At 44.0% G+C, this 15,969-nt stretch overlaps 1 protein-coding gene and 1 non-coding gene across 7 annotated transcripts in view; one reads left to right on the top strand and one right to left on the bottom strand.

Annotated features, from left to right (window-relative positions):
• ABCC4 (ATP binding cassette subfamily C member 4) overlaps positions 1-15,969 on the top strand; it is a 280,796-nt gene that overhangs the window by 83,890 nt on the left and 180,937 nt on the right. For all 6 annotated transcript variants that reach the window (XM_032277487.1, XM_032277483.1, XM_032277486.1 and 3 more), the window contains 4 exons: positions 5,468-5,557; positions 6,996-7,159; positions 8,595-8,720; positions 10,940-11,189. In XM_032277487.1, coding sequence (XP_032133378.1) covers positions 5,468-5,557; positions 6,996-7,159; positions 8,595-8,720; positions 10,940-11,189 — 630 coding nt within the window. The remainder of the gene's footprint in view (positions 1-5,467; positions 5,558-6,995; positions 7,160-8,594; positions 8,721-10,939; positions 11,190-15,969) is intronic.
• LOC116551437 lies at positions 5,807-5,911 on the bottom strand. The gene has a single exon (XR_004268934.1). It is a non-coding gene; the product is annotated as a small nucleolar RNA U13 (small nucleolar RNA).

Here is a 15,969-nt window from a genome sequence, read left to right as displayed (position 1 = left end):
GAGAAATACTGGTAACTTTGCTTCATTAAACAAAATAATTGCTTGTTCTCTGTCACATGTAAATAGTTTGAGTTTGTTTTTATCCTCTCATCTCCAAAATAGGAATAATTCTTACTTGATAAGTGTTGTTTTCTTGTTCAGTTGTCTGGCTTACAATAAGTGCTTACTAAATGGTAGCTTGATTTATGATCATAATGACATAAATGAATATGACTTGGCCTATATACTCTATTCTGGTAGCTACTGAGGGTAACACAGATACGTGACTACACTAATTGTACTTCTGAGAATGTGAACAGAGTTTTGTTTGTTTCTTTGATCTTGATTTTAGATAGAACTTAGATGATCGATTTTATACCTTCTTTTTAAATGTAAAGTATGCAAAGCCAAAAGTTTTCTCTAAACTTGCTTTAGCTATATCTAACAAATTATCATTATCATTTACTTTAAAATATTTCAGATTTCCTTTAAGATGTCACTTTGACTCATGCTTATTTAGAAATATGTTGTTAATATCCAGATATTTTGAGTTGTTAGCTATCTTATCGTTGATCTGCAATTTAATTCTGTGTCACCAGAATAAATTCTGTTTAACATTTTTATGTTCAGATGTTGATTGAAATTTATTGATGGCCCAGCATAAGGAGTATTTTACCTTAAAGGTTAGAAGTATGCAATAGTAAAATTCTGTTCCTCATCTTTTGTGCTGTTGTCATATATTTTCCTTCTGTGTCCAAAATGCATGATTACCATTTTTACTTTAAGCAGGTAGTTGTTATTCAAAGTAATTTGTCTTTTTTTTTGACAAGGTCTTGCCCTGCTACCCAGGCTGGAGTGCAGTGGTATGATCTTGGCTCACTGCAGCTTCCGCTTCCTAGGTTCCAGCAATTCTCCCACCTCAACTCCCCTGAGTAGCTGGATCTACAAGAGTGTGGCACCACGCCTGGAGAATTTTTGTATTTTTTGTGGAGATGGGGTTTTGCCATGTTGCCTAGGTTGGTCTCGAACTCCTGAGCTCAAGCAATCTGCTTGCCTCAGCCTCCCAAACTGTTGGGATAACAGGTGTGACCCACCATGCCTGGCCTGTCTTTTATATTTACTCACATTTGTCATTTTGGTTTCTCTTTATTCTTTCTCTAGATCCGAGTTTCCATCTGATATTGTCTCCTTTTAACTTGAAAAATACTCTTTACATTTTTTTTTTATAGTTCAGGTTTATTGCTGATAAAGTCTCTCAGCCTTTATCTGAAAATGTTGTAATTTTACTCTCATATTTTAAAGGACATTTTTTATTGGTTATAGAATTTGGGTTGACAGATTTTTTTTTTTTTTGAGTCAGAGTCTCACTCTGTCACCCAGGCTGGAGTGCAGTGGCACGATCTTGGCTCCCTGCAACCTCCACCTCCCAGGTTCCAGTGATTCTCCTGTCTGACTCCCTCCTCCCGCCCCAAGTGGCTGGAATTACAGGTGCCCACCACCATGCCTGGCTAATTTTTGTATTTTTGTTAGACACGGGGTCTCGCCATGTTGGCGAGGCTGGTCTTGAAGTCCTGGGCTTGAGTGATCTGCCCGCCTCAACCTCCCAAAGTGCTGGGAATACAGGCGTGAGCTACTGCACCTGGCCAAGTTTTTTTTTTTTTTTTTTGGTCCTTCTTTCAGCATTGTAAATATTGTTCTGTTGTCTTCTTGTTTTCATTGTTGCTGGTGTGTCAGCTGCTGGTTGTTTGTTGTTTCTCTGCGTGTAATGTATATCTAGGTATAGATCTCTTTGTTTTTGTTTTCATTGAACTTGCTAAGATTCTTAATTATGTAAATTAATATTTACTACCAACTTTGGTAAAATTCTAGTCATTATTTGCTCAAATACTTTTTTCTTCCCTATTTCTTCTTCTTCTAGGACTTCAATTACATGAATATTTCATTGCTTATTATTCTTCCTTATAGAACCTCAGTCTTTTTTCTTTTTCTTAATTCTTTTTTTTTTTCTGTTTGTTCTTCAGAGTTCAGATTGAAAACTATAGAAGAAACGTTTAGTGCCTCTGGGACTAAATCAATGGAAAGTGTCTGCTATTAATGATAGCTAATTACCTTTTCATTTCAGATATTACTTTTTCAGTTTGAGAATTTCCATTTGGTTCTTTGTGGTATTACCTATCTCGCTCCTAAAATGACATCTGCTTGTTATAACCATATTTTTCTTTAACTCTTTGACATTTTATAGTGGATGTTTCATAGTTGCTGTTTACCAATTCCAAAATCTGGATCGTTTCAGGGTCTATTTCTATTGCCATTTCCCTCCTTTGATTACACGTCACATTTTATTGTTTCCTTACATATCTAATAATTGTTTTACTATGTGGAACATTATGATCAATACACTATAGGGAGTCTGGATTAAAGAGCATTGAGTTTTGTTCATGTAGGTAGTTAAATTCCTGGCAGATTGGCCCCTTTAGCATTGAATCCATCTATCTGTCTGTCAATCAGCTAATCATAGGTCAGGTAGCTCCATTTTGAACTAATTCCGAGTGCACAGCAGTTTATCTAGGGTGAGATCTTTATTACTAAGACATAGCCTTCCTGGTGTTTCAGTTGAGTGCCTGAGGCCTCAGCAGAGATTTCCTTCCTCTCCTTGGGCGGCATCTCCTACTGCATGACCTCCAGTATCTTCAGTCGGCATTCAGCCCCATAGCTGCTGCTTTCTTAGGCCTCATGGAGTCTGGCCCTACTTATGGACAGGGAAGCTGTGGGCAAAGTACCCTGGGTAAATCCCTATTGAAACTTCTGGGGCAAACCCTCTGTTACTCAGGCTCAGAAACTCCAGATGCTTCTACAACTTGGAACAACCATTTCTTCCTCCACAGCTCAGTGAAACTGCAGTTCTTCCTGGGCAGAAAATGTCCCCTGGCAGAAAGCCAGGTCAGTCCCGGGCCACCACCTCTATTTCCCATCTCTTGAGGCTCACAGCCCTGTGTTACCTGCAGTCCAGTGCTTGAGAACAGCTGTGTCATATGTTTTACCCAATGTTAACGGTTTCCAAGGGAGGGTAAGTCCTCTCTCATGGTTGGAAGCAGAAGCCTGGCAGTTTGCTTGTCAGCTGTGTCTTCCTCATTAATAATATTCACGGTGGCCAGGCATGGTGGCTCACGCCTGTAATCCCAGCACTTTGGGAGGCCAAGGCGGGTGGATCATGAGGTCAGGAGTTCAAGACTAGCCTGGCCAATGTGGTAAAACCCTGTCTCTACTTAAAATACAATAATTAGCTGGGTGTGGTGGTGCATGCCTGTAGTCCCAGCTGATCAGGAGGCTGAGGCAGGAGAATCGCTTGAACTTGGGAGACGGAGGTTGCAGTGAGCCGAGATCATGCCACTGCACTCCAGCCTGAGCAACACAGCAAGACTCCATCTCAAAAATAAATAAATAAATAAAGATAATATTCATGGCACTTCATGATTTTTTTTAATCCTCTCTGGAGTATGACTGATTTTGTTTCAGCAGACCCCAAATTTCTGCATTGACTATAGAGTTATCGTTCACTTAGGTTAACTTCTGTTACAACCCAAGTATCCGCCCAGCCTTTTACTCTACCTCTACACCTGGTCACCATAATACATGAATTACAGGTAGGCTGCCTGGTGCAGCCAGAGGAACTTTATCTTTTTCACAGATTGTCATCTGTGCCATCTTTAATCCTCATTGTTGGCAGCAGACACAGTCTGTGGATGATAGTTCAAGTTGGGCACAGTTGATTTCAGATTTCTTGAGAATGGTCAGTTTAGGCTTAGAGTTTGCTGTTGACATTTTCCTTTTATTTTCTTAAAATTAGGAATCAAATTTACATGCTTTAAAAAACGTGGTGTACTTTCTGCATGTGGAGTTAACATATTTGTATGTAAGATTGTCTGTATAAGTATTTACAGGTAGTTTGTAGTCACTAAGTCACGTTACGTTCTGTTTCTTTCTTGCGGGGGCGGGCTGGTCTCTCTCCTTCCCTCTTTTCTTCTCCCTCACCCCCACCTTTTCTTCTCTTTATATTATTGATTCAATTATATTCGCATAATAGCAATTTTTAAATTTTTCTTTTTCTCTTTTTTTTTTTTTTTTTTTTTTTTTTTTGAGACAGAGTCTCACTCTTGTTGCCCAGGCTGGAGTGCAGTGGTGCAATCTTGGTTCACTGCAACCCCCGCCTCCTGGATTCAAGTGATTTTTCTGCCTCAGCTTCCCGAGTAGCTGGGATAATAGGTGCACACCATCATGCCTGGCTAATTTTTGTATTTTTAGTAAAGACAGGGTTTCACCACGTTGGCCAGGCTGGTCTTGAACTCCTGACCTCAAGTGATCTGCCATTGCCCCCCTCCCCCCACTAAGTGCTGGGATTACAGGTATGAGCCACTGTGCCTGTCCATTTTTTAACTTTTCAAAAATGTTTTCACTTTGGTCTGGTCCTTGCTTTCCCCTTTCACATAGTCCTGGTGGACAGTCTTGTTGCCTCTTGGCTGGAATATTATTCTAGCAGCAACTCATTCTCCTCCTTCCAGTAGTCTCGTGGCCAATCACTTCTACTGTTTAATCTTCCTTCAGTTTCTCCCTCTAACTTGAAAAACCACACATACTCTTCCATATTGCCTTTTTTAAGGTTCACCTGCTTCAGCCCCGCTTCCGTAAGCTTCACCTGCTTCAGCCAGATTTGGGCTGCTCTTTGTTCAGCAGCCCTCACATCCCCCTTTTCCGTACTTATGTCTTAGCTAGGCCTCCCCTGCAGCACCCTTCCCTTCCCTCCATAAAGTCCCTTCTTCATTGTCCAAGGTCTCTCCCACCCAGTGTCCCTCAGTTGGAACTGTCCCCAGTTCTCTGTGCAAGTCACAGTTGAATCACAGCTGTCTGGACATACCTAGCCCTGTCTCCCAAGACAGGAAAACACGACTGTGTCACCTCATCTGGGACTCCTGGTGTCTTCCAGATAGTTGAAACTCCATAAATATTTGTCATTTCACATTGATCACATTGAAACCTTGTGATCCAGGCAGGGTGAAGAGACTAAGGCCCGGTGTGTTTAATACTGTTGTTCAGAGAATTAGCGATTGGTACGGATTTGTAGTCCACGTCCTCTTGTTTGGTTCCTCTGACAGCCTCCCTGCCCTTATCTAATTTGGCTCAAAATTACTTTGGTTGGCTCTTAAGTAGAAACTTATGTCCTTTTGTACTTGGGGGCATGTCTGAATTCATTAAATGGGGTGGGAGATTTTTCTTCTCCTTCCCACTCTTCACCTTGCTGTCCTGGTAAGACACAGCTGCCACCACTAAAGGCACTGGGGTTGGGGGGGTGCGGAAATGCTGGTCCTTAGAGCAGCTGTCTTGGGTTATCTGGTCTCCACCTCACACAAGACTTCCTCAGGTCTGCAGTGTCCTAAGCCTGACTTAGTATCCCTGTATGAATGTAATTCTCTACTTCCCTCTTTTATTTCAGGCACTTCGTCTTAGTAACATGGCCATGGGGAAGACAACCACAGGCCAGATAGTCAATCTGCTGTCCAATGATGTGAACAAGTTTGATCAGGTAAGCTGCAGCTCAGGGATCTTTTTCATTGCATTAAACACCCCACCCCCTCTGTTTATTCTTTCTGGAGACAGGGGTTCACTCCATTTCCCACACTGGACTGCAGTGGCAGGATCATAGCTCACTGCAGCCTTGAACTCCTGGGCTCAAGTGATGTGTGATCCTCCCGCCTCAGCCTCCTGATTAGCAGGGACTGCAGGTGCACACCACCACACCCAGCTTCTTTCTTTCTCTTTTTTTGAATTTTCATGTCAGATGGGCTAACGTGGTGACGTCATAACAAAATTCGAGGGTGGCACATCTCACACATGTGCGTGAACACCCGATTTTCATGCTCATGAACTACAAAAGGATTGCTGGCTAATTTCTTTTTTTATTTTTTTGTAGAGAAGGGATCCTGCCTTGTTGCACAGGCTGGTCTAAAAATTCTGGCCTCAAGTGATTTTCCCACCTTGGCCTCCCAAAGTGCTGGGGTTACAGGTGTGAACCAACATACCTGCCCAGTGTCCATTCTTTAACATTTACCTTGTGGAGGTATCATGTTATCCAGGGCATTCTAGCTGTTGGCCATATCCTTTTGGCATTAGGACCACTTTTTTTTTTTTTTTTTTTTTTTAGACTTTTTTTTTAATAGACGGAGTCTCCCTCTGTCACCCAAGCTAGAGTGCAGTGACACAATCTCAGGTCACTGCAACCTCTGCCTCCTGGGTTGAAGTGATTCTCCTGCCTCAGCCTCCTGAGTAGCTGGGATTACAGAGATGCGCCTCCATGCCTGGCTAATTTTTTTTTCCCCTTGTTTGTATTTTTAGTAGAGACAAGGTTTCACCATGTTGGCCAGGGTGGTCTCGAACTCTTGACCTCAGGTGATCCGCCCTCCTCGGTCTCTCAAAGTGCTGAGATTACAGGTGTGAGCCACCGTGCCCGGCCACTTTTTTTCCCCCCATTTATTTATTCATCAGACGCGAACTAAAAGCCTTCGCTCAGTGTCAGGGATAATGAATAAGAGTTGGTTTCGGTTCTGAAGAAGCTCACGGCCTGTCAGGGAGACAAATACACAAGTCAATTACTGGAGTATGTGGTGAACACTATAGTACAGGCTTTCTTGGGGTACCGGGGAGCCCCAGGGCATATGGGAGCTGAGTTCTGTGACAGAGACTTCTGGAAAGTGCTCAGCTCATCAGTGAGGTAGTCATGATCAAGATCTCCTTCTAATGCCACTGGTCAGATTCTCTTTCGAGTCCCCCAGACCCGCTCTTTGCTTCCCCAGAATGGCTTCATCTGTGGTGGGTGCTTGGCTTTCTGCTTTAGCAGGTGTCAACCCACTGTGGTCATTTCTGTTTAGGGTCTTGCCATTCTTTCCCAGTGGACCGTTTCTGTACTGTGTTCTTACTGGTTCTGCTTTTCCAGAGTCCTAAGAACACTGTCTTTTTCTTTGAAGGTGACAGTGTTCTTACACTTCCTGTGGGCAGGACCACTGCAGGCGATCGCAGTGACGGCCCTGCTCTGGATGGAGATAGGAATATCGTGCCTTGCTGGGATGGCAGTTCTAATTGTTCTCCTGCCCTTGCAAAGCTGTTTCGGGAAGTTGTTCTCATCACTGAGGTAAGAGAATTACTGGTGTGAGAAATGTCATATGTATTTGGTAACATCCACAGTCTTCCCAATGCTTTTGTTCAGAAACAAACTAAATGCCTTTTATTATCTCTTCTTTGCATATGTTGCAGTTCTTCAGGCTTAGCCAAGGGGGCCTCCATCCTTACGCTGAGGGCTAATCTTCAGGGGGCAAAGTTGAAGGCTTTCACTGGCTCCTCCCAGCCAGCATTCAGGCTCCGTGGCCTCAATAAGTAGAGTGTCCTTATGCGGAAATCACATATGTAGAAGTTAGTTAAACATATAATGAAGAATAATAAACTGAAATATTTCATAGGCTCCACTCTAGCTGCATACATCTTTACTGTGCTTGTATTAGAGCTACTTTCACATGTGTATACATGTGTGTTATTTTTAATTCAATATATCCATTAAATTGTAAGCTCCCCAGAGGCACGGTGAATTTGAATGATGTATTTATAAAATCACACAGTCCTACACAGTCCTAGTAGCATATGTGTTAGGATATGTTTGTTGGCTGGTCGTGGTGGCTGATGCCTATAATCCTGAGGCCAGGAGTTCGAGACCTGCCTGGCTAACATGGTGAAACCCGGTCTCTACTAAATTTAAAAAGTTAGCCGGGTGTGGTGGTACATGCCTGTAAGTCCAGCTATTTGGGAGGCTCAGGCTCGAGAATCATTTGAACCCAGGAGGCGGAGGATGCAGTGAGCCGAGACTGTGGAGACTCTGTATGGAAGGAAGGAAGGGAGGCAGAAATAAAGCTGTTGGTCAAGAGGTTAATGATGACAAAATAATTTAGGCATGAAGCAGGTCCCAGTGGATTGGAAATGAGTCATTGTGAAGGCTGACAGCTGGATCGAGATGCGCCACTGTTTGGTGTGCATTCATTTCTTTGTTTTATGCTCTTGCTTATGGTGTACTTTTTACTTGGAACTTCCCCTCTTTTCCATCTGGAGAAATATTTCCTTGTCCTTTGAGGCCCTTTCAAATGCTCCCGGTCCTCTGAAGCTTTTTTTTTTGCTCTCCTCTTTCCCAGTGGAGCTGACAAACAGCCCTTTCTTTTCTGCTCCCCAGCACTTCATTCCCATGTCGTTACACTCCGCCCACAGTGTTATCGTCAGGTTCGGGTGCCTTTCTGCCTTCCCTGCGCACCTGTGAGCTCCTCAAGGGGACAGATTACATCTGACTCATTTTCATGTCTTCAGCAGATATGGCAAATTCTCCAAAATACTTATTGAGTTGGAATAGATCGTTGACTTCCTAATTGAAGTCTTTTTCTATTTGTATTTTGAGTAGGACCTGTCTGTGTTGTCTGAAACAAAAGCGCTGTAGGGAACCACATGTTGCGGGTCCCTGCCTGTGCCTGCTGCTGATAAGGGCAGGCTGTGATCGCTCAGGCTCATCTCCCGTGTCTTGTCCCCTTTAGGAGTAAAACTGCAACTTTCACGGACGTCAGGATCAGGACCATGAATGAAGTTATAACTGGCATAAGGATAATAAAAATGTATGCCTGGGAAAAGTCATTTTCAGATCTTATTACCAATTTGAGAAGGTAAGTTTTTGTATACATTGTACTGGATTTTTGTACTTTGCTATTCTTGTTGAATGGTTTTAGAATTTTTACTATGTTTTCACATTATGGGATGTTCATTACAATCCATCCCACTCCCCACGCGTGGGAGCTGGGTTAAGTAGAAACTCAGAGGACATTACTTTCACTTGATCTTCCATTCACTATGTTCTTAAAACAAAAAGCATGTATGCTTCTTACTAATACAAAAGTGAAAATCCAAATGTTTCTGAATATCCCAATTCCCCACAACAATGATTCTAAGATATTAGTATTTGAGAATAATAATGTTTAAAATAAAACTATAATTTATATTAATGTAGCCAAATGGACAGGTTATAGAGATGGGGCATATCTGTATTGGACCAAACTATATGAATCAGTATTTTTCATTTCAAATAGGCATGAAAATACTGCTAGTTTGCTTTGTGTTATTAGAAATTTTTTGGGGGCCAGGCATGGTGGTCACGCCTGTAATCCCAACACTTTGGGAGGCCAAGGAAGGTGGATCGCCTGAGGTCAGGAGTTCGAGAGCAGCCTGGCCACCATGGTGAAACCCCATCTCTACTAAAAATATAAAGATTTGCTGGGCTTGGTGGTGCGTGCCTGTAATCGCAGCTGCTTGAGAGGCTGAGGCAGGAGAATTGCTTGAATGCAGGAAGTGGAGGCTGCAGTGAGCTGAGATTGCACCTGAGATCTCTCACTTTAAATCAAAATTGTACTCCAGCCTGGGCAACAAGAGCAAAACTCCATCTTTAAAAAAGTTTTTTTTTTTTGTTTTGTTTTTTGGCTTTGGTTTAAATATTCGATTAGTTGTTACATTTCAGCACATGGTACTTCTTATGATTTCCTGGGTAGTTCCTGGCCACCTCTCACCTTTGCACTTTTCCTTGAGTCAGAGTCTCTGTCGCCCAGGCTGGAGTCCAGTGGTGCAATCTCAGCTCGCTACAACCTCGACCTCCCGGGTTCAAGCGATTCTCCTGACTCAGCCTCACGAGTAGCTGGGGTTACAGGTGTGTGTCACCATACCCAGCTGATTTCTATATTTTTAGTAGAGATGTGGTTTTGCCATGTTGGCCCCCCTGGTCTTGAACTCCTGACCTCAGGTGATCCACCTGCCTCAGTCTCTCAAAGTGCTGGGATTACAGGTGTGTACCACCATGCCCAGCTAATTTCTATATTTTTAGTAGGGATGTGGTTTCACCATGTTGGCCAGGCTGGTTTTGAACTCCTGACCTCGGGTGATCCACCCACCTCAGCCTCTCAAAGTGCTGGGATTACAGGTGTGAGCCACCATGCCTGGCCAACCCTTCCACTTTTGTAGATGGATCTTTCTGTGTTTCAGATGTGCTTTCTTTCACTCTTCCCTGACTGCCACCAGCATGTGACCCTCGCTGGCTCCACCACTTTGAGTTACTGCTTCTCTCATGGGACCCTGGACTAGCCATGTCTGTCTAGCATCTTGGGTTCTCACAATTTTGGAGTTGCTTACTTTCTTCTCACATGAGTTCCTGAGCTTCTGGAGTGTGTCCAGTCTGTGAGACAGACTGTGTCTCACTCATCAGCAAGGTGGCTGGTATAGGACTTGTGTTTACAAAACTTGTTGAATGAGTTGGTTTGAATGCTTCTTCTAGCCCTGCCTGATTGATGCAGAATGTCAGACTATGGCTTTGCACATCATTTTGTTGGATAAGTGAAGTGGTTATTCACTGGTCTGTGCGGGCCTTGATTTGAAGCTGTCCCCAGGGAATGTGCTATCGTGTTTCCCTAATGTAAGGGACAGTTTACCTTAATCTATGTCCACTGCCTCGAAAGGGCCACATGCCAAAGGCACTTGAAGTCATGACTTTGATTTTTCTGTGTTATTTTGTTTTTGTTTTGAGACAGGGTCTCACTCTGGTTACCCAGGCTGGAGTGCAGTGGCATGATCTTGGCTCACTGCAACCTCCACCTCCCAGGCTCAAGCGATCCTCCCACCTCAGACTCCCAAGTAACGGGGACTGCAGGCATGCATTACCACACCCAGCAAATTTTTGTATTTTTTGCAGAGATGGTGTTTCACCTTGTTGCCTGGGCTGGTCTCAGACTCCTGGGTTCAAACGATCCATCTACCTCAGCTCCCAAAGTGCTGGGATTGGAGGCATGAGCCGCTTTGCCTGGCTGATGTCACTGCTTTTTAAAAAATCTGTACTCTCTTCCAGGAAGGAGATTTCCAAGATTCTGAGAAGTTCCTACCTCAGAGGGATGAATTTGGCCTCGTTTTTCAGTGCAAGCAAAATCATTGTGTTTGTGACCTTCACCACCTATGTGCTCCTTGGCAAAGTGATCACCGCCAGCCGCGTGTTTGTGGCAGTGACGCTGTATGGGGCTGTGCGGCTGACGGTCACCCTTTTCTTCCCCTCAGCCATTGAGAGGGTGTCAGAGGCAATCGTCAGCATCCGAAGAATCCAGGTTGGTGGCAGGTGCCATTTTAAAGCTGTAGGTGCCTTTGAAGTAAAATGATGTCTTCTTTTGTTTAGTGTCACTGTGTTGCAGTTCAGTGACATTCAACTCTCTAATAACCAAAATGTGCTACCATTCCAAAATATTGTATGTACTTACCTGTCTGTCTTAGATAGAGTGCACTAAAAACAGTGCAAGAATTGTGATCATTTATGGGCAGCAATGTAAACTGCGGTGCCCCAGGGCTTTTGATGTACCAGTGGTAACTGCAGGTGTGATTAAAATGTCTAAGCTGTCTAAATAGGAAAAGCAAATAGATTTCATCTCTTAGGTTAACACAAATGAATAAGTAGTGAGTATGGGCTGAGTATGATTCTTTTGTGGACTGGAAGGAAAGAGAGTGCTGGAGGTCCCTACTTCCTGATCAGGAAGAATGGCTTCAACTTCACTTAGCTATCCCTGTTGAAAAATGAGTTCTTTCCTCTGTGGATGTTTTCCTTGTTAATTTCTGTGCATGCCTTTAGGATCTCTGCTGTTTCTTTCCTGTCCTCTTTTCACTTTTTTCATACTGTTGAAGAACCTATCTCTAACAAGCTTCTTTCTTCCCAATTGGTTGATGTCCACTGCCTTGCTCCATTTGTACTACTGTACAAATACCTGAGACTGGCTAATTTATAAACATTAGACATTTATATCTCACAGTTCTGGAGGCTGGGATGTCCAAGATCAAGTCTCTGGCATTGGTGTCTGGTGAGGACCGCTCTCTGCTTCCCTGATGGGCCTCTACATCCTCACATCGTGGGAGAAACAGAAGGGCAAAAAGGGCCTGGTTAGTTGCCTCCAGCCTTCTATAAGGACACTAATTCCCTTCAGGAGGGCTCTGCCTTAGCGGCCTAATGACCTCTTTTTTTTTTTTTTTTTTTTGAGATGGAGTTGTTTTGCTCTTGTCGCCCAGGCTGGAGTGCAGTGGCACAACCTCAGCTCACCACAACCTCTGCCTCCTGGGTTCAAGCAATTCTCCTGCCTTAGCCTCCCGAGGAGCTGGGATTATAGGCATGTGCCACCATGACTGGCTAATTTTGTATTTTTAGTAGAGACGGGTTTCTCCATGTTGGTCAGGCTGGTCTCGAACTCCCGACCTCAGGTGATCTGCCCGCCTTGGCCTCCCAAGTGCTGTGATAGGCTGAGCCACCTCCCCTGGCCTAATCACCTCTTAAAGGCTCCACCGCTTAACACTGACACTGGGGTGAAGTTCCAACCTATGATTTTAGAAAAGGCATGCCCATGCAAGCGATAGCATCCACTTTATACATCGTCACCTTTTCCTAAGTAGCTGTCACTAAATTGCTAGGGGCAAATAATTTATATCACCAAGGTAAGGTCCAGGCACTTAATTGTATGCTGAGGTCTTTGTGTGTTTATGAATAGGTTGAAAGTTAAAATAAATTGGCTTTGTGAGAGGGGTTGGCAAGAACTTGACTGTCTAAGCTGTTAAAAAAAATCTGCTTTGTTTTATTCCTGGTTCTTAACAGAGATGGATGCCCAAGGACAGACTCTAGTGAACTTAGCTGACATTGGCTGTGATTTTTTTTTTTTTTTTTTTTTTTTGGTGGGGAGAGAGTAGGGTGGGTGTTGTCATAAAAGCTAAGATTCTTTTTTATGATGAAGTTTGTTTTTAAAGAAGAGATCTTGCTTGTTACCCAGGCTGGAGCATAGTGGCTATTCATAGGCAGACTCTCACTACTAATCAGCAAGTTTGTATTCCATAAAAACTATTGCCTATTAAACAGACCAATTCTTATCCCCATTCTTTCTGACAACACCTTCGGGTAACACTGTGAAGGGATGGTTTGTGCAGTTCAGTAACATTTTTTTTTTTTTAAGACAGAGTCTTGCTCTGTCTCCCAGGCTAGTGTGCAGTGGTGCGATCTCAGCTCACTGCAACCTCCGCCTCCTGTGTTTAAGCAGTTCTCCACCTCAGCCTCCTGAGTATCTGGAATTACAGATATGTGGCACCACACCTGGCTAATTTTTTGTGTTTTTTGGAGAGATGGGGTTTCACCATCTTGGCCAGGCTGGTCTTGAACTCCTGACCTCGTGATCCACCCACTTCGGCCTCCCAAAGTGCTGGGAATACAGGCATGAGCCACCGCGCCCGGCCTCAGTAACACTTTTTAAATGTAGCCTTTGCGTCTTGAAAGAAAGAACTTAGGAATATACTTTGACTAGAGTGTCTTTCTGAGTATGCACGACACATTTTTCAGATGGAAACGCCACATGTGTGTTGTGCTGCTGTAATTCTGTGACTGCTGTTGCGGTCCTTCACTTTGATTGCAGGTGCTGGTGTGTGTACGGTGGACCAGGGCTCCTGGAAGCTGTTGCATGTTATTTCATGTTATCCTTACAACTGAAAGAGACAAACATTAGTGTCCCCACTCTACAGGGAATGGAACTGGCTTCTGTAATAGGTTAAGGAGTTTGCCTACCTTTACATAACTTGTAAATGATAGAACTGGGAATCCGTTCAGAACCATGATTTCTTAACCATTGTGTTGCCTATGATACTATGGTCTGTTTTCCTACTGCTGTAAAGAACTTCCTGAGCCTGGGCAATTTATAAAGGAAAGAGGTTTAATTGACTCACAGTTCAGCATAGTTAGGAGACCTCAGGAAACTTACAGTCATGGCAGAAGGGGAAGCAGGCACTTTCTTCACGGGGCGGCAGGAAGAAGAAGTGCAAGCAGGACAAATGCCAGACGCTTATACAGACCATCAGATCTCGAGAGGACTCACTATCACTATTACTAGAACAGCATGGGGGAAACCGCCCCAATGATCCAATTACCTCCCCTGGGTCCCACCCTTGACGTGTGAGGATTATGGGGATTATAGTTCATAATTATGGGGTTACAACCTGTAATCCCAGCACTTTGGGAGGCCGAGATTTGGGTGGGGACACACAGCCAAACTGCATCACCTATGTTGCTGCCTTCGTATCCTCTGGTGTGAGATATTTCCTTCAGTGTTCTTTTACTCATCTGGTCTTATTCCAAAAACCTTGAAAGGTTCTCTGTCTCCTGTGGAGTCATGTTTTTGAACTCTAGGTGTTGGGCTCACCTGGCCACATTGTGTGTTTCCCAGCACATAACTCATCTGTTCCTGCTTTGGGGCTTTTTGCTCTGTGTGGCTGGGGTGTCCTCCCCTCTGTCCTTGACTTAAGGAAATACTACTAAGCCCTCCAGCCAGGTCCCAGGAACCTGGCAGTACTTTTGTTCCTGCTGAGCAAGGCCAAGTACCATGCAGCTCAGTGTTGATAGACACATAGTGGGCACCAAATGCTGAATGGACAGAAGCAGCAACCATAAGAAAAGACTGGGGCCCAATACAGACCCAAGGTGGCCCGGCCGGTGCTAGAAGCTAGAGGCAGGCCAAGCAAGGAAGCAGACTCAAGTTGGGGATTCCCAGAACATCGGGCCTTGTTCAAGGTGGGTGTGAGGGTCCTCAACTTTGGGGAACTGGATCTCTCTCAGAGTGGACTGGATCGGAGTCTCTGCCTCATTATTTGTGTCCCATATGCATCTCAAACCTGATTGGATTTGGTGGACCTGCTCCTCTAAGAAGGGACCATGTCTGATGTTAAATATAGACCCTCCTGGCTGGGTGCAGTGGCTCACGCCTGTAATCTCAGCACTTTGGGAAGCCGTGGTGGGCAGATCACTTAAGGTCAGGAGTTCGAGACCAGCATGGCCAATGTGGTGAAATTCTGTCTCTACTAAAAATACAAAAATAGTCGAGTGTGTTTGTGTATGCCTGCAATCTCAGCTCCTCAGGAGGCTCAGGCTTGCTTGAACCCAAAAAGCGGGGGTTGCAGTGAGTTGAGATTGTGCTACTGCACTCTAGCAGCCTGGGCGTCAGAGGGAGACTCTGTCTTAAAAAAAAAAAAAAAAAACGCTCATGACTAGGCTGTGAAACAAGAGAGTTTTCCTTGGGCCATGTGGAGAAATAGAAACAGTCTTACTTGTTTAATTAGTTAGTCTGTCTTCCTGGCCATTAAAAGATAAATGAAGATTAAGACCATGGAGCTTTATAGGAATAACTGATGAGTACTTACTAGGTAGCAAGCAGGGGGCCAAGTGCCTTATGAATATTCATTCCTTTTACTCCTGTAACTCCTCTATCATTCCTACATTACAGATAAAGAAACTGAAATCTGGGGAGGGTAGATAGCACCTCTCTACCTTTTCAGTTAATAAAAGGCTGATCTGGGACTTTACTCAGACTGTCTGTCTGTCTTAGAAGTGTAGCTGGGTGCGGTGGCTCACCTGTAATCCCAGCACTTTGGGAGTCCAAGGTGTGTGGATCACTTGAGGTCAGGAGTTCGAGACCAGTCTGACCAGCATGGTGAAACCCCGTCTCTACTAAAAATACAAAAGTAGCTGGGGATTGTGGCACGCATCTGTAATCCCAGCTACTCTGCAGGCTAAAGCATGAGAATCACTTGAACCCAGGAGGTGGAGGTTGCTGTGAGCTGAGATTGTGTACTGCACTCTAGCCTGGGCAACAAGAGTGAGACCCCATCTCAAAAAAAAAAAAAAAAAAGTGCACATTCTTACCCCCACATGCACAGCATAACCTGAATGCAGATTGTACTTCTGTGTGGCAGCCATAGGAAATAATTGAACAAAAAGCAGCCCCAACTGGTGGTATGGCAGGGTGGGACATGTACTTTGTGTCCTCACTAACTCCCTGGGCCTCAGTTTTCTTTTTTTTTTTTTTTTTTTTTTTTTTT

Source organism: Sapajus apella, unplaced genomic scaffold, assembly GCF_009761245.1.
Source record: "Sapajus apella isolate SASKATOON/1434 unplaced genomic scaffold, GSC_monkey_1.0 scaffold9, whole genome shotgun sequence".
Lineage (NCBI taxonomy): Eukaryota > Metazoa > Chordata > Mammalia > Primates > Cebidae > Sapajus > Sapajus apella.
The sequence above is the reverse complement of the archived record's forward strand: the minus strand, read 5'-3'. Positions and strand labels throughout refer to the sequence as shown.